The sequence below is a fragment of the Thunnus maccoyii genome, chromosome 5 (genome assembly GCF_910596095.1).
Source record: "Thunnus maccoyii chromosome 5, fThuMac1.1, whole genome shotgun sequence".
NCBI classification, from domain to species: domain Eukaryota; kingdom Metazoa; phylum Chordata; class Actinopteri; order Scombriformes; family Scombridae; genus Thunnus; species Thunnus maccoyii.
In genome coordinates, this window is record NC_056537.1 from 25974504 (window position 1) to 25993142 (window position 18639).

Sequence of the window (18639 nt, forward strand, 5' to 3'; positions counted from 1 at the left end):
CACCCCCCAAAATGCCAATTACAAACTTCTCTTAACACTTTGTATGCGTCGAAGGGATGTTGAGTTTGTTGAGCACCTTGAGAGATGTCAATGCCAATATGACCCTCTTCTGTTGGGGTGCACCACAAGCCAGAACTCAACAACTATGAGAGCAGATGGCTTATAATGCCTCACTTTTTTTGGGGTTTCATCCTCTGGTGTGCAAAAAAGACACACCAGCTAGATACTGGCGAAAAAGGTCAATACACACTGTCTACTCTTCTTGAAACACCCGTTTTGCAGGTGCTGAGAGAAACATGTTTCATCTGTAACATAATGGAGGACCTCATAAGTTAAACATCTTATTTCAGCAGGTTTATACTAGGCTAGAACTTCACTCAAGTATAGAAAAAAATCACACATCAGCCAGTTTTATAAATTCATTTTTATTTCCAAATACATTTAAAAAAAAAACAATGTTCAACATTTGAAAAATATTTAAAACAGGCCTTTGTTTCACTACACCAACACAAAATTGTTTTGGCCTCCACAAAGCAGTGCTGAAAATATAAATACAGTGCAAACCCTCATGATCTGTAAATCCATGAACCAATCCTCTCATGTCTATTCCCTTTCTTGACACTAGAGGTGTCAACACTCTGCATGAGAGGTAAAGGCTATGAGGTTATTTTAGTCTTCAGACACCAAGATCCTTTCACACTGAAAATAACTAAATACTCACTACACACTTTTTTTTTTCTATTGAGACATTTTCAAGAGAAATGATTATTTCAAAATGGTGTAGATTCTCAAACTCAATATTCAACACAAAAGACAACAAAAAAGACAAAACATAACATTCCTCAATGCATGTTATATAACCACCAAGTTAAATACTTAGTACAATTCAGTTTTTTTGTTTTGTTTTTGGGTTTTTTTTTTAACAACAAAACGTTATTCAACTGAACAACAATGATCTGTCAGTCACTGGATATCTTGTCATAACAAAAATAATGACAACACAAATATCTTCAAACCTATATGACAGTGCTAAATTGACAATTAAGTTCATATAAATTTGAACAAGGTGACACTACAGTCCTCAGGATTACCATAGTACGCCTGTTAAAACAGTGGTGTTTAAAAAAAATATCATCTAATGTGAAGAATCAAATTCAGAAATCTTTAATAATCACATTCTGTAGTAGAGTAGATTTAAACTTGCCCCTCATCCACAAGACGGCAGCTTGGTTATTCTAGTTCTGCACAGCTCATAATCCAGTAAATTCTTTTCAGGCAGTTCAAGCATATGTGCTGCTGTTTCAACTCATATATGAACTCTTTCATTTTTTTCTAAATCCACTTTTTTTAACCTTCATTGGCCCTGATTTAATTTACTCCTTCACCTTATGATTTGTGCATGCCTTTCTCTGCACCGAAGCAACTTCTATAACCAATGATAATGCACAGTAAAATAATTTAGGAATAGATTACTAAAAATATTTATATTTTCAAACCCAATATTCACCCAACAGCACCAAAAGTATTGCATAAAAATGATTTTAAAATGTATTAACTTGCATTTGTAAGTTGTGCTGTGGTGGGCAGCCTGTCCGGTATGCAAATATGGTCCCAGTTATGCTCTTTTTTTTCCTACCTTTAACTTGCAGTATAGGCATCGGCTTGCATATCACCAACCAGAGCTATGACTGCTCATCTCAGCATCAACTCCACTCACGTTTCCTCTGCTTCAAAACTGGAGTCTTTGTATCCAAGGTAACCAAGTCTGACAAGTTCAACCAAGTTTGCTGGATGTAAATTTGTGAGATAACTCATTAAAGTATTACTGGCCTGGATTAAGAGTAGCAGTCTTCTAGTCTTTGGGGAAGTTTATATTAAAATTATAATTGTTACTCTCATGTTGTATGACAATCAAACCGTGAATGTTGCCCTTTTATACATTTAAACTGATCAGCACAGAAAACACAAATTTAATCAGTCGTAAATTTGGATCTTGAAACATTAAAGCCTTTGACCAAAAATGTGAGATTTTCTCAATTCTCTCAGTTTTGTATGATCTTGTCTTTTGGAATTGTTGACAGGTCCAGTTTGGGCTTCTAAGTAATTCTTGGATAGCATTCATCATTTCTTCTAAGTGACTTAAACTAAGCAGTCATTTCAAACTTCTTCCAAAATCCTGTTTTTGAGTAAATGTTCCTATGTTTTCCCAAAGATTTACCACATCAATAATTCACTTTTTCCATCCCAAATGGAGTACATTTAAAGAATTATAGGAGTCAAATTTCACTGACTTTCTTTCAGGCGTTAATACCCACTGACCTATGAGCGGAGATGTGTGCTTCTCATTGGCCAAGCACACACTTTAAAAGGCTTTGATTATGTTTTGGATTTCCCATCTTTGGCCGGAGCATTCCTGTATTAAAAGTTCTCCTTTTATAATTTCCAGACATCTTTTTGTTTGTCTGTTCTTCAGTTCTTTGCCCTAGAAAAAAAGAAAGAATAAGTGTCAGGAATGCTGATGTACAGTATGGCAGCACAATATTAAGACAACCACAGTCCATATTTTCTGCTTTAAATTACTAGTCACCATAAACTCCTCCACCCTCTAATTTCAGAGACACACTGACTTCACTATCCATCTTACTGAAATTTGCCACATCACTCTCCCAACTTTCATATGCTTGTTTTAATAACAGTTTTCATGTAGTACCTGAGTGAAGTCCCAGTAAATGCCCATTCCTTTCTGCATAGCCTCTTTGCAGTTGAAAAGACCAGGCTCAGTTTCTTTGCTGCCCGTGTCAGTTAAACACCGGTTGTCATTGTACTTGTGGGACTTAATGCCGCCGATGTAGAACTCACCGTTTTCACGGTAATATGTGAACTAAAAAGAGAAAAAGCAAGGAGTATAAGTTTTCTGATTATCACTTGTACCACTGGTAACATTTAATGGTGTATCTTGACAGCTACATTTAGCTGCTTCACTTACTTGAGGTCCATAGTAGTAGCAATTGTAGGCGATAGGTGTGTGACCCGGCACCGGGCCTTGGTCCAAACACATGTCAGCATCAAGATTCTTCATCTGTAAGTGGGGGAGGTGATCATTTTATCAGTAAAAATGTAACACTGTGACAGGGGTGATTCATGAAAATGCACAAATGATTGTGACACCACATGTGGCCCACACCCTGGAATACTGCCTCCACCACACATACTAAGCAATAGATACAACTGAACTCACTCCTCCATAGGCAAGAAGGTTGTCCCAGGGATCCAACTTGGGATACACATTTTCCAGGTACCATTTGAAAGGTTTACAGTTCAACCTTTCTCTGAGATTTTTCCTCTCAGTGATATTTCCAATGTCAATTCCGTGATCCTGCAGAGAATTGTGTATTATTATTGGCAGATTTCAAAATACTTAACCTTCATTTAAATGGAAAATATTTTTTTAAAGCTTTTAATTGTGATGAGGTGGTTTAAACACTTGGACTGTTCCTCTTGCATCCTGTGTATAGAGGTATGCAGTATGCCATAAAGAGGGTGGCATTTGCACTTCTTAACCACATTTTAAAGTACCTCAAATGGCAAGTTCCAAGCCAAGTTGATGTTGTGTTTGTATTCATCCATCCAGACTTCTGCTACCCTCAGGGCATTTCTCTTCATAGCAGGGCTCAGGTCAGGCAGGTAGGGCTTGTGGGACCTCTCGATGTGGGCAATCTTGGAGCATGGAACTACTTCAACACTCCCTCCACATGTCCACACCTATATGAGCAAAAACAACCACACTTTTAGCATAAATACTGCTCAAAAACAAAAAATTGACCAATCAGCATTGATAACTGTAAATATAGCATGAGTAAAAACAAAAAGTAAAGAAGAGCTACATAGATGTTTACAATCTGGGCTGTGCCGCTACTCCATATACACATATAACACAATGTTGGTATCTCTCCCTAGAGGGCCCCTACTGCTGCCCCAGCTATTACTTTATCTTTTAAAAAAGTTTAATGATAATGATATTAAAGTGGCCAGGCAGTGGATTTGGAAACTGAAATGTGTTGTTTTTACACTTAACATTTCTAAGGATAGAAGAAAATGGATTTAAAGTGTTAGTGAGCATTAGAGGTGCTTGCAGACAGATTTTATTACCTTTGGACTGAGCCAGGCTAGCGGTTTCTCTTGGTTTCTAGTCTGTATGCTAAGCTAAGCTAACCTGCTGCCGGCTGTAGCGTCACATTTATTGATGCAACCCCCCACCCCACCTCTTTACGTCATCGCACCAACTGCAGAGTAATGGATAAGACATGATATAGTGTAAGTGAGGCAAAACATCCCTTACATGTTTTTTTGGTAGTATGGCTTTCAAACCGCTCTTGCAGCTCAGGGTTAGGGTTAGGGTTAACAGAGGACAGACTAGCGAGCTCTCTGTATATGAACCCTTGTTTATCCTTTATCAAAGCACTAAGACTATGTTTACACTATGAATAAGACTATGTGTACAATAAATATCATACCCCAGAAGGTCAGCTACTCCCTCTTTGTCTCATAATGTAAATATCCAAGTGATATGCTACAGCATATTATGAATGGCACTCACAAATTGAACATTTAACATATACATTAAAGTGAGAGAAAGAGGCAGAATGATAAGTTAAAACTGGTCAATTGTGTGCTTGTTTTGGATTTAGCTGCCAGAAAGAACTAACTTGCTTGTAAGTAGAGTTACTAATTAAAGAACTCACTTATAAGATCCCATTCGCTGCAGAGCTCCTAATAACACTACGAGGCAGGATTTTACAACTCTGGAAAGTTATTACAGCAGAAATAATTTTATCCTGTGTCTCAATGACTGTAAGTAAACGGTATAATTACCCTGTTCATTTTACAAAGTGGCAGGGGTAATTGTACTGAAACCAGGATCTGTACTCCGTCTTGCTGCAACTTGACCTGGGCCTGTGTGAATCAGGTGTAGGATTTGGTATTAAACTGGTATGGTTTACTCACACGAATTCCCAGCTCAACATTTTCTCCACCGTAGACTTTCATTCCAACATCAAGGCCTCCAATTTCTTCAAGAAACTTCCTGTCAGCAACAAGGATCCCCATGACGGATGGACTCCTGTAGTGAAAGATGAATAGTTACTACTGTACCACTTATATATATTACATCACCATTGCCCGATTATCCAAGATACGATTGATAAGATGTGATATACTAGAAAACAAGACTGATCAATCTCACTTACTTCCCAGGCAGTGAGGCGTCATTGAGCTCGTAATACTCAGGTGTAAAACCTTCATACATGCACCACAAAGCCCAGTCGAAGGCATGTGCTGCGGGTTGGTACTGAATAACCTTGAGGTCATCGAAGTTGACTCTGTCAAACACAGGAGACACCACCACCGTTCGGTCAGCTTTGATCTGTGTCAGAAGGGGTTCAGCCCTGCATGAAGGGAAGGAAGGAGAGGCTGTTTTCACATTCATTTTCTTCATTTAAAGCTTCACACAAAAGGATTTTTGTTATGTGGCATTCACATGTTATTTTCCTTTTCTGGTTGCTGCTGGTTTTCATATTCCTCTGTCCATAAGTTATGAATGTCAGCTGGAATTTGTTGTGCATAAGTGCCTGTCACGCCATGGTTGGATCAATAACTACTGAGATTAGGCTTCTTAAACAGGTAGAGCGGACCGAGCCAATTTTTGTTTGGTATGCTTTAATGTCTCATAATCTCAGTTTCATTTTTATACAACCTAAGTGAACACTGGTGCAGAATTTGAAAGGTGGAGGAAGCTTGAGAATAAGAAATGTTCTATACAGATACGGAGCTGGCAAATAATTTGTTGGGTGGGTGAGAAACTATGATGTAGCAGACAGAAAACATTTATTTTTTCCATATTCTTACCACATATCATGGACTTCGATGTGTGCGTCCAGGATGGCCACAACGTCGGCAGTGGCAGCCCTCATCCCAGAAGCCCTGGCATAAGCAAGCCCTAGCTGCTCGGTATGCTTCACTCTTGTGATACGAAGACTTGGGTTCTCCTGCTCAAGCGACTTCACGTACAGGTCAAGGTCTCCCTTCAGGTTCTCTGATTTGACAGAAAAAAATGGAAGCACATATTTTGAGATTGGGGCCAAACAGGCTCAACAGTTACAGCGTATATTATGGTGCCTTTAGAGGAGATGATACCAGTGATGTTTTTTTTTCTTTTCTGGTAACCGGAATGCAAAACCAATCCAGCGCCACACCATCACTATTTAAAGCTTTGAGAATACTAATGCAGTGCCATTGTAGTACATTGTACAGGGTTTTATGTGCCTTTAGATCAACAGTTTGACATTTTGTGAAATACGCTTATTCACTTTCTTGCTGAGAGTTAGATGAGTAGATCGATACCACTCTCACATTTGTATTGTAAATATAAAGCTACCACCAGCAACCAGTTAGCTTCGCTTAGCATAAAAACTGGAGTTAGCCTGGCTCTGTCTAAAGGTAACAAAACCCACCTACCAGCACCTCTAAATCACCAATAAACACATATCTCATTTGCTAAATGAGTACAAAACCCTGTAATGTAAAAATGTCAATTTAAGGTGATACTAAGGATTATGTGCAGAAGATTTCTTGGCTGTGAGCAATGACTTTCTGAATTCTTGTTGTCACTGTAGGTTGCCAGGCAATGAGTGGAGACTTCAGGAAGTCACTGTGCCATCCAAGAAATAGTCCAGCATATAAACTTCTGTAAAACCACAAATTGACGTTTTTACACTACATTTTTTATGTGGATTAAACAAACCAAATATAGCGTGTTAATTAGTGAACTTTAGAAGTGCTGGCAGACAAACTTTTTCACCTTTGGACAGAGCTGGGCTAGCTGTTTCCAGTCTTAATCTAAGCTAAGCTAATCAGTTACTGGCTGTAGCCTTACAACAGTATCGATTCTCTCATGCAAATCTCGGCAAGAATGTGAATAAACATATTTTGCAAAATGTCGAACAATTGCTTTCAAGCTGCAAATTAAGCTGACAAAATTAATCATCATTAATTAAGCAACTAATCATTAATAATTAATCATCATTAATCATCTGGAGCACCTGGAGATTATATAGGAGTGTTTATCATCAAAATCTTGTCTCTTTGTAACCAACCAACCATTAGAGCTATTGTCATCCACCAATATTATCTCCTTCAGCAGGTTTTGTGGGGTGCGGTCGATGATGCTGCGCATGGCTCTTTTGATGACAGACAAGGCCTCATTCAGGTAGATCAGCACTACTCCAAGACTCGGTAGGTCCTTTGGATAATTCTTTGTCAAACACCTGTTCAGAAACAGAATATCTCAGTTGTCTTTTGCATCAGGATGTTGTGCAAATGCTTTAGATCTTGAAAGAGTGAAGAGTGAAAGTGGAATGAAAGGACTAACAAATGATGAACAGACAGAAAGATGTACCTTGGATCCCTGGTATCTGGAAGAGTTCGATCTAGAGGAAGGCGGTCGCTGAGAAAAACGTTGTATCCATAATTCTCAAACAAGGCCTGTGCCTCTCTTTGGTCATCTTCAGACAGATTTTCCCCCCACTCCCTGAACAGGGCAGAGTCAGGGAACAATTTATGGGACTTTTTCTGAGTAGGGGTCTCCTTGTCCTGGATCTGTTCTCTGGGTTGCTCTTCCTGCTCTGGCTGCTTTTTGACTGGTGGTAGTTCGACTTTGCCCTCTTCGAGCATTTTCTGCATGGCATCCTGCTTTTTCTCAAAAGCTCGGAGTGCATCATCTTGACAAATTTGAAAGATTAAGGGTGACACGAAGAGAGAAAAGAGAGACAGGAGCATGATCACTTTTTGCAGAAAAAAACTGGATTAGATATAGAGAATAATAATCAAAGACTTGAAAAAGTGTTTTAATTTAAACTAGATTTATTCATGAAAAGTATTAACTTGTAGTTGAATGCATTTCTGGCTACATGTAATGTTATTTACCAGTTTTCTTAATCAAAGAAAGCATTTTCCTCAAATTTAATATTCTTTTTCTCTTGATTGATGGATTTTTTTGATTATTATAAATTAGGTGATATAGCAGCTCAAGTGACAGACTAGATAAAGAAAATGTGTTAAAAAAGAGCAAATGAAAAAAAAAACATTAATCAATCAATCAAACTTTATTTGTATAGCACCTTTCATACAGGTTAGTGTTCAAAGTGTTTCACAGATGGCTGATAAGCTGATACGACAGAAGTGTAGACTGTAAAAACAACAAAAAAGACGAAAACAAAAAATAATTTCGGACCAATGCAAGCAAGAAAATAAAAATGATGAAAATGTAATTAAAAGTTATAACAACAGTAATAGAAGTAAAATAAAGTGAAATAAGAAATAGATTAAAAAACTAGATAAAATAGATTAAAAAGACAAACAAAGACAAATGAAATTGATGAGGGATAAAAATATATAATAATATTAATTTTTATTAATATTATTATATAGAATATAATATAGAATTTATTTTATTCTATATTATATATAATAATATAGAATAAAATTTTACAACATAAATACAATAAAATAAGTCAATAAAGTAAATAATGTCTATAAATCATTCTTAATCAAAAGCCAGGTGAAGAAGTCGGTTTTAAGTTTAAAGATTTCAACACTTCCAGCTGCTCTTACATCCATTTTTCTCATTTTAAGTAGGGCTGTAGCCAACTTATTGTTGAATGCATTAAATCCAGATGAAACTGCATTTTGAGATATAACTTCCGTATCATGATGCATTTCCAAGAGAAACAGGACAGACAGGTTTGATGTAAATGTTGAAAAGTGGGCTTGTCATAATTAATCTTAGCTCTGTGCTGCTAAAAGTTGAAGTTTGATTAATGGGTAGATGTCATGATATTATTGGTTGAAATTGGTTGGTTCAAGCCTGTGTAAGCACATGTCATTTGTTTTACAGGAGAAAAACATGATTGAATTTTATTGTAATTATTGGAATTTATTGGAATGCAAAGAAAGTGATTTTTTTTCTTTCATTTTTTGGGCATATATTATTAAATAGATATAGATATGACTGGGTATGTGATCTCAATTTTAAGGAGTTAAGGAGTGTTAAGTAAATTGACTCAAAAATTCACTTCAGGAGTAAGATACCTTGTTTTTTTACCACTTGCTCTATAGAAGTTGGCAGTGTACAATAAAAGTTATTAAAAGAAAAAAAAAAGTGGTGGTTTCAGAGAGCCAAGTCAACAACAGAAGAACCATTCATGTTCAACCCCTATGAAATTACAGGGGCCAAAGTGTGACCTTGGTTATGAGTTGGCTCATTAATGCTGTTTAAAACCCACTCTAATACAGTATATATAATAAATCCTTCACTTTGTTATCTGTCTTATTATCAACATCTATATTAAAATCACCAATTAAAATGGAACTATCATATTTTGTGTCAATGCATGTGAAAAATTCAGACAACTCAACATAAAAAAGTAGAGAGACAGTTTTTGCAATCTGTAGATTGTTACAGTGAACAATGGTGGCTGATAGTTCAAGGTTACTGCATTATACTCAAAGGAAGAAAACGCTACAAGGTCAGCGTCTCTAGAATTAGGAGAATTTAACCATGAACACAATAAACAATATAAAATAGTGAAGTAAATATATAAAAACCTTATAAAGAGGGCTTGTTTCGTATAATAACTGTTTGAATCCTTTCCTCAAAAGAGATAACCTCCCATTAAAAAACATTTATAAAACCACAACACTCCAAGCATATTCCGTCTCTGAATGAATAAATTACAAACCTAATATTCTCTTCATTAGTCGTCATTTTCAATCATACAAACGATTTAAGCTTAAAATACCTTTCAGGTGTTTGAGGTGTAGTGAACTAACAATTATTCCACTGTGAAGTTAAGCCAAATTGAGCCTAATTTTCTTCCCACTTCCTCATTGTGTTTTGCAGTAAAAGAAAAAACACAGTAGCAGATTAATCATCGCCTGGACTCACGGAGATCACTGATGCTCGCCTTCAGGTCAGATAAACTCCTGCTTATGCGCCGTGTGTCCGACTCTGTGTCAGTGTCCATTGTGCGCTCATATCCACTCTTCAGAAACATGCCCATGTAGAGGAAGACCCCAATAACTCCCAAGATGAGGACCGGCCGCTTTACCCACACTGCCCTCATCCTGACCCCTCCAGCGAGACAGTCAAATCTCAGATGACACACACGCACGCAGCGAGGCAAACTGAGATTACTAGACTGACGGGTTCAAACACACAGTTGGAGAAAAAAAACATGACGGTATTTTGTGATAAAAGGTTAGAACTCCGCAAGGTGTGTGAGACCAGCCCTTCCCCTGCTGCAGGTCCATGTGAGGCGCAGGTGTTTCTAATTAATGGGCTGACATCAGGATGACACCTACATACCATGCCCCACCGCATAAGGGCACAGGAGGACAAATCTCAAGCAGAAAGTATGTGACACAGATCATGCGTTAAATGAACAGTCAGGTACTTTATTTTCATGTGTTGTTTTCCTCCCAATTGAAAGCCAGTCAGAGGACCATTTTTTTCCTGAACAATATCGTTCGGGAAACACCATTGAGTGTCTTCCAGGTGCTTAGATGCATGCTTAAACAATGTAATAGGTCACATTTGTTTAACATGCACAGTAAATGCTCAAAATTCCACAGAAATTTATCACACATTAATGAGTAAAAGCAATTGGCACAATTTGGCCAGTTGGAGATGATTGGAGAGGTTCGGGGACACCAGTGACACCACAAACTAAAAACTCCCTAGCTCCCATAAGTTTAGTCCTAGAGGTCTGGAATTTTATACAGGTTGACAAGATGTAGAAGGTATATGGTGTTCTGCATAGTTCTGGCATAAAGAAACATGGCAGCTAAGTGACCAAAACAACACGGCAGCCTGCATGTTAAACTGTATTTTCAGTTGGCAACCTGCCCCAGACTGCATGCTCTGCCTGTCACAGTCAGCCAACACATCAGGTGAATGATACCAGGTAGTATGTCAGCGAGTAGAGTAAATTTATATTTTGAGGGTGATAGGTAAAACTCACACCACTTACTTTTGCTATAGTTGTTGTATACGTTTAGGTCCAGAATCTTTCAGAGAACTGATCACTAAAGTTTTTTCTGTGTTGTATTCAGAGTATTATTATTATTTTATCTGCTACCACTACAGCTCCCAGCATCTAACCAATAGGCAAGAATACAGAAAAGCTAGTTAAGTTTTGCAGAAGTGATGACCTCAGTCTATTGATAAGAAAACTGAAGAATGTTTGTCTACGTGTTAAAGATTCCCATCAGACGTAAAATACTTTGATTAATAGTGTGATATGGTTTTTTCCATAAAAGCAGTTCAAATATCTTGTTAAAATCCTTTAAATAGCATGTACTCCTTCTCTTCATTAAAAATCCCAGTGTTTATATATGTAAATATATTTCATGTCATAAGTTTAACTGCTGGACCCAAGATGTTTCCTACTTCACTGTAAAGTCCATTCTCAGCGTTTGTGCACTGGAGGCTTCAAGTTTCCACATCACACTTGTTTAAGTTGAATATTGGACCAGAACTGGCTCCAATTTATTTGTGTTGTCACAAATCCTGCTCATAGGCTACCCCTTAAAATATGATTTTCAATGAGCACAGAGAAACTTCTAGTGTCAAACTCTGCACATACATCATTCTGCACAGTGAAACTCAAACATTCAACTGTAGGAACAAGAAGAAAAACCTGCAGAATATTTACTCACACTGAGTCCTAAACCTGGGGTGTATTGCAGAAAGCGGATTTGGTGAAAACTCTGGATATTTGTTTGTTACTCAAGGATTATCATTAACAACGTTACTCCTTTTATGCACATCAATCATTTCTTTGAACATTGATTTGGGTACTGACATTCAAATATTACACAGTGTGAATTCACTCTCAGCTCAGAATCAAACCTCTGCAGGTTGTTACAGCAGCTTGTTGGTCTTGGAGGGGACATGTTTGTAATATGGTCATCTTAAATAAAAAAAAGATTAAGACATATAATCACCTCATATGTCTCATGATGTGATTGGTCACACTCATGGAACATTCCTATCTGGAGGTTATTAATATTTCTGTAGTGGTTCACCTGCAGACTGCAAACTAAATGTAGTTTGAAAATTAGTGTTAAAATTCAGTGAAGATGTTTAAAGATGCAATATATGACATTCAGGCCCATTAGATGTCACACTACCACCAGTAATTAAGAAAGTTTGTTACCCGGCCATAATGTTGGAAACAGACAGGAAGGACTCACATACACTAACATGCACGCACAGCTAGAACAGCTACCAAAACACAGAACAGAGAACCTTGGAATGTCATCTATTGGACTTTTAAATTTAGTACATTTACTCTCAGTTGTTGAAATAAAGTCACTGAATGCTGTTGAGCCAAGATCCAAATAGACGTCTAAACATTTACTCTTAGTTTGAACCTCGATGCCTTTTCAACTGCAAATCCCCAAACTCATTATTGCTGGTACAGACTGTGAGCTTACAATCATGTCTCTTTGTAACATATCTATTATCTGATTTATCTCTCTATATCTTTTTAATCTTCAACTATATTTTTCATCCTCAGTCGCTGCCCTGTGTTGTGTCCCTGTCAGATTATAGCTGAATCCATATATGCTAAAATGTACATATATGTCCCCACCTTATTTTTGTATTTGTACATAAAAATATTATACACAGTAAGCTTCCACCACTTTATGATCCACTATTCAAGTCTGGTAAATTATGAATTAATGGACAACACTCAATAAAACTTTATTGTGTTAACTTATTGACTCACGTTCTGTCACTGCTACCTAAGATCAATGTTCACACTCCGCCCACACTCATTCATGTTCCTACCGTCACTGGATTAAATTGGAGACTCTGGCTTTTATTTACTTGTTGCTATGGTGAATTGTAATATCGGAGCTCCATTGCTGATGGCTTTTTTCATTCACCACACACACACACACACTGAACTCAGAGTCAACATGCTCAGAGTTGATTGAACAAACACTGATCAGCTGTTCTTCACTAAGTTCGTTGTGTTTCATTATTGACCCTTTTCCCCGCTCTGACTCAGGTTATGGATTAGTATGGAGGCTCTGCCTTTTATTAACCTGTTGCCATGGTGAATCGTAGTTTCAGAGCTCCATTGATAGTGGGTTTTTTCTTTTACCACACACAAGCTTAGCTCAGAGTGAACATACTCTGAGTTGATTGAACTCTGATCAGTTGTTCTGGAACCAAAAATCTCATCAATCTTGCCATCTCAGGTTCATCAACTCATAGTTCAGAGTGAGGCTCAGAGTTTGTTAAACCATCTGGAATAGACCCCTGAAAGGGACCACTGAGAAAACTGTGAAGCAGCATTTAGCCTGTTATAGTGTTTCGTTACAACATAAAAAGACCTGTGATGATAAATGCACACCAAGTTCAAAGAAATGTCATCTATTGGACATTTACAGTGTGTTAAATAAGGGATAATCAAAGAGTGGGTGTGCGTTGAATGGTTTTAAGGTACAACATGAAGGTGTTTAATTCATCAATACAGAAATAACAACTGAGTCACAGAGAGAGAAAGTGGACTTTCATACATTAAGCATTTTGGTAAATAGGCAGGAATGTATAATGTTTGCTTACAAAAGTTCACTAAAAATGGTTTTGCTGTGACAATCACATATTGAACATTGTGTTCCACTATGACACTTTCTGTAGGCTGCATAGCACATTTCCAGCCAGCTATGATTATTGTTTGTCTGACATCAGCCATCTTGTAAAAAAATACATACAGAGAATGGCAAGGTGTGTCCAAAATACAAGCACATACAACACTCTCTACACATACTCTATCACACATTTTATGGTACTTTATCATTGGTTGAGATCTCTTGCATGAACGGTAATTCCATAAAAAATATTTTCAATGATTAACTAGCCAGTTCCTGCCAAAAACACATGGTTGGTTTACACAATTTGACATCTGCTGTTGTTAGCTTGGTTATTTTCATGACTCAAAAACCCTGAAGAAGCTAAGATGTGTTGAAACATTGATCTACAGAGTGTAAAAATTAAAACATTGAATCTGAGTTATGAGTGTGTGCTTCTCTTGTCCTTTTTTACACATCGGTCTGCACATTTACAGATTTATGTGCGCATTTACAGATCAGTGTACACATTTACAGATTTGTCAAAAACAAATCTCAATACTCTTGCAAATCTGATAGGCTTAGAGCAAACTAAGTCACACTTCAGATAACTTCACTGATCAAACACAGATTAATTAACCAACAAGCAGGAGATAAGGAATGTTAGTGAGACACCCAGACAACAACCCATGGTTGTTGCATTGGCACCTGCAAAATGCAGGACTAAGGATAAGGGTCGTACTGGCATGTGTAGGGGGTATAGCAGATGTCAGGGTGGTGTATACATCAGCCTGCTGTTTCATCCTCTGGGGACCACGAATATCTACAGAATTTTATGCCAATACATTTAATACTGCTGGTAGCATAGCTAAAAAAAATGTGGCAATGGAAACTTTCAGTTCAGGTCACACTCACTGAGGACATGGATATACCACCATTGATTGAAAAGGTTTTGAAAACATAGCACAATTTTGCTTTTGCCGCTTTGTAAACTGAAAAACATTTTGGTGTTTGTGTTCCCTGGTGTCAACTGGCACCATTGTTTCTGACAATCCAACTAAACAATTGAGAAAAACTGCAGTATGATCAATACCACAATGGAAAAATGCCCCAATGTTTAAGTCTTGCTTTCAAAGTTTTACTTAAGTAGGGAACTATTATCTTATCCTATTATGATGACAAGCAGTTCAAATTGTAGACTTAAATTGTCTTCAATTCTAAGTGTGAATGTGTTTGCCTGACTCTGGTCAGGTGATCTGTTTTCTCTGCTGTGATCTGATGTATCCAGCATACATCAGATCAGATAAGATCCAGTCCGCCAGTAACCCTGAACAAGATACTGTAAGTAGGTATTGAAAATGAATGCTGAGATTAATGTATTCTATTATAGTAATTGTTTCTGCACATGCATTGAGTAAACTGGTTGGCAAGTGGCTACTTGCATCAACTCCACAAAAAAGGTAATGAATAATAATTATGACTAATACATATTTACAGTGAGTTACTGTGTTGTATTAACAAAAATGCCACATAGATTATATGTTATTTCTTTCCTGTATGTTACAGGTTAGATGCAGACTATTTCCTGCTGAGGCACAGGTAGGAAGTGAATGAATCTGATCATAAAAGCATTTACACCTTTTTACATAATTTTGTTCATATGACGTCAAGACTATTTGTTATTTGATTTTTAGTTTCAGTCTTTTTCAGTTCCTATCAAGTATTTATAAGCTCACAATCCATTACCAGTTAAGTACAAAAGACAGAAAGAGACTCTGCTCAAAGTTGCACCCACATAGGTGTCTGTTCTTTGGAAGTCTGGATAGTTACTTCAGTATGACACATTGTTCATTGATGTGTCACCTGTGACTTACATAGGCTATGTTGCACAACATGATGTCACAAAGAACAGCACAACATATTGTTAATCTGATGAAATAAAGGTAATAGAAATAGGACTTGACTAGACACATTCGTTGGAAATGGGTGTGGGTTCTTTCCAAAGTGCACTGATTGGGCCTCATGTATGCATGTTTTCTTATTTTTCTCTTATATTTGTTCTTGCACAAAGCAATAAGACAAAAATAAGAAAATCCTACGTGGGATTCAACAAACTCTCTTTACTGCCTGAACTAGGAGTGACAGAAGGAGACCTGAAACAATTAGAGAATATGAATCCAGCTAACATGCCATCAGAACAGCTTTGCACTGTGACAGAAATAAAGAGAGAATGAGTTAGATGCTAAAAAAACATCTTTCTAAAGCAAAGTGGTCCATGATGGGAGGCGGTCATGTGGCAGTCACAGAGATATTAGAGGAAGTAATGTTACACTGTCAGCTGAAACACAAGATGATACTGGAGTTGCAAATGTAGAAGTTGCTGTGCTAATTTATGGCCATAAAAATCATAAAATCTACAAACCTTTTAAACAAATTGGCAGCCATGATGGTGAAAATATGGTAAATAGAATATACATTTTGCATTTATTTTGTTTTACTTACAGTATTATTAAATTTTTGTTAATTTTGGTATCATAGTTAAATTCCAAATTCATTCAGATTAGGGCATTATAATTGCAAGTCAAACAAGTGTTTGTCCTCAGTCAAGAAAGGCAGAGATGATCTATTCATGACATGTATGACAGGTCTGGATCACTCGCAAATATCGTCTATACCTAAGAGAAAATTCTATGTATGAGAAAAGTGATGAATGCCACGAATGTTCTTAAATCACTCCTACGTGCGTTTTGAGAACTAATCTGTTCGTACGAGTGCTTCTTGCATGAGGCCCACTGTTACCTAAGGATTCAAGAATTTATTACTAAACTTACAGAAGCTGAAGAGAAAGATGTCCATTAGTCCAAAGATGTCTACAGAGGTGTTTCTGAGCCCTGTGCACATACAGTACCAGTCAAATGTTTGGACACACTTACTCATTCAAGAGAATGGCAAGGTGTGTCCAAAATTTTGACTGGCACTGTATCAGTGTGGTCAGACTTGTATTTGCATTTTGCACATTGGATCACAAATATCTATCCATTATGGTTACCACCTTATCTTGTGCAGGATCCCAACTCACACACCGAAAAGGCGTGTGTAGTCATAGTGAATCATAGAAATCAACAAAATTGTTATTTGAACTTGTAGTAAGGCTGCAAATTTATCTTTTATGTCCACCGGCCAAATGGCTGGTGACACATTTTTCCAGTCACTCAATAGATACCATTGTTTTTTCAGCTGGTGAGTGAAGCAAATCTGCCAGCCGCTTGCCTATTATCATTATCATTATTATTTACTATAAAAAGGATTTGAACCTCTCACCAGATCTGTCGTTGAACTGTACAGACAGTTCATCTGTGACACAGTGTGTAGAAATATGTGTTGTGTTGCCCAATCAGTTAAACTGAGCACTGTTGGAATAAAATATTTTCAAAGGCAGTCAGAGCAATAACTGCAATCGACAAACTCAAACAGCACTCAAGGCATGGCTTTTTTTAATTTTATTTCAAGTTTGTATCAATTAGTAAAAAAGTATATGAAATTCAGTTTGAAGCTTCAGCCTCCTTCTGCTCCTCTTCTGACAAGTCATCACCCCACATGGCAAACAGGAAGGAGTCTGGATACAACTTTGGCGCTACAATCTTTTCTTCATTGGTGGAAGTCTTTTGGTCTATCAACATTGCTTTGGTGGATTGTGTTCATAAAATGACAGAGTGAGGTTGGAAAAGGAAATGATTAAACATGTTATTCAGAGAATTTCCTGGTAGAAGTATAAATCTGTTTGGCAACTATCAAAAGCTAATCAATGTCACTTACTCTTCTAGCACTTGTTTTCTCAGTAAAATCAAATGTAGCATACAACATCTTGCCACTTAGTCTTATCTCCTTGTCCATTACAGACTTACATTCTCAAAGTGTGTTTGAACATGAAGCACATGTTGGCCATGTGTTATTTTACAATCTTTCATTATGAAACAAAATGTACTAATTATATAGACATTGATGGTGGCTAACTAGCAATACACATGACCGTGTCTCTGACAGATTTTAAAACTTACCAGAAACTCCAGTTTTTTTCTGTTTTTCCTCGATTTCTCTTCTTTTCTTGTTAAGCAGAGTCGAAAAGCCTCAGGATATGCGCACGTTTCACTCAAATTGAAACACTCGTAAAAACAATTTCACCTCGATCCGCCCAGTGTGATATCGCTTATATTCATGTCTTTTAACTTTTGCGTTAAGACTGAACACCGGTGGAGTTTATCCCATACACACAGAGAATTCTCAGTTCTGATGGCTGGCAGGTGTCCATTAATGTCTGTAATGGACAGTATAACCAGGCACCTCTGACGCATGTGTTTTTTTACCCTTCTAAATTAATAAACATTAAACTGTTCATAAAGACAGTGATGGAGCTTTGAATTTGTGATGTACACATTTAGTTTGTATATCCGATTTAAAAAAAATCAAGTCTGCTTGAAATTTGCAAAATTCTGTAAGTTTAAAATTATCTGGAAGACTTTTTGCAACAGCTTGCAAAACTTTGGGTTAAAGAGCCATTCTGAATGAAAAGTCCATTTGCTTTTGATACTACTTTGTGGTATTGCTTCTTTTTCTGAGGAATCTCACTGCATGTTGTAGTTGTTTTAGTGAAGGGAGAAAAGTTTGACAAAAGATGTCCATTTGTATCTAAAATATATGGACTATTAATGATAATGAGAAGAATCAAAAGTGCAAGAAACTGATAAGTGATACAATATGTCTTGTTCTGATTTAGCATGTAGTTAAAGAGGATAAATTTAATCAGGAATTGAAAAACCGATCCCCAGTATTACACAATGTGCTGAGGAAATAAAGCATTTCTAGAGAGCTGAACTAGTCAGTCTGGGAAACTCAGTAATCTCTTGTCTCATACATCAAAAAGGTGAATGAGGTCACCCGGTC

General features: G+C 37.1%; 1 protein-coding gene and 1 long non-coding RNA gene across 2 annotated transcripts; both read right to left on the minus strand.

Moving 5' to 3' along the window:
* Positions 1-808: 808 nt before the first annotated feature.
* Positions 809-10360, minus strand: LOC121898072 (probable polypeptide N-acetylgalactosaminyltransferase 8). The gene is made up of 11 exons (XM_042412973.1): positions 10001-10360; positions 7454-7775; positions 7156-7322; positions 5905-6091; positions 5247-5444; positions 5005-5119; positions 3577-3762; positions 3239-3376; positions 2987-3079; positions 2711-2881; positions 809-2482 (listed from the first exon to the last, which is right to left on the minus strand). The coding sequence occupies exons 1-11, from the start codon at positions 10176-10178 to the stop codon at positions 2363-2365; spliced, it is 1875 nt and encodes a 624-aa protein (XP_042268907.1). The 5' UTR covers positions 10179-10360; the 3' UTR covers positions 809-2362.
* Positions 10361-17183: 6823 nt separating this feature from the next.
* Positions 17184-18100, minus strand: LOC121898073. The gene is made up of 2 exons (XR_006096344.1): positions 17757-18100; positions 17184-17380 (listed from the first exon to the last, which is right to left on the minus strand). It is a non-coding gene; the product is annotated as an uncharacterized LOC121898073 (long non-coding RNA).
* Positions 18101-18639: the final 539 nt, after the last annotated feature.

What these genes read in the sequence shown, in the direction of transcription:
- LOC121898072 (XM_042412973.1), bottom strand. Translation starts at nt 10,178, where the DNA reads ATGAGGGCAGTGTGGGTAAAGCGGCCGGTCCTCATCTTGGGAGTTATT. An exon ending in ACCTTCTTGCCTATGGAGGA is followed by an intron (nt 3,080 to 3,238) that starts GTGAGTTCAGTT and finishes CCCCACTTACAG; the next exon opens with ATGAAGAATCTTGATGCTGA. An exon ending in TTTACTGGGACTTCACTCAG is followed by an intron (nt 2,483 to 2,710) that starts GTACTACATGAA and finishes CTTTTTTTCTAG; the next exon opens with GGCAAAGAACTGAAGAACAG.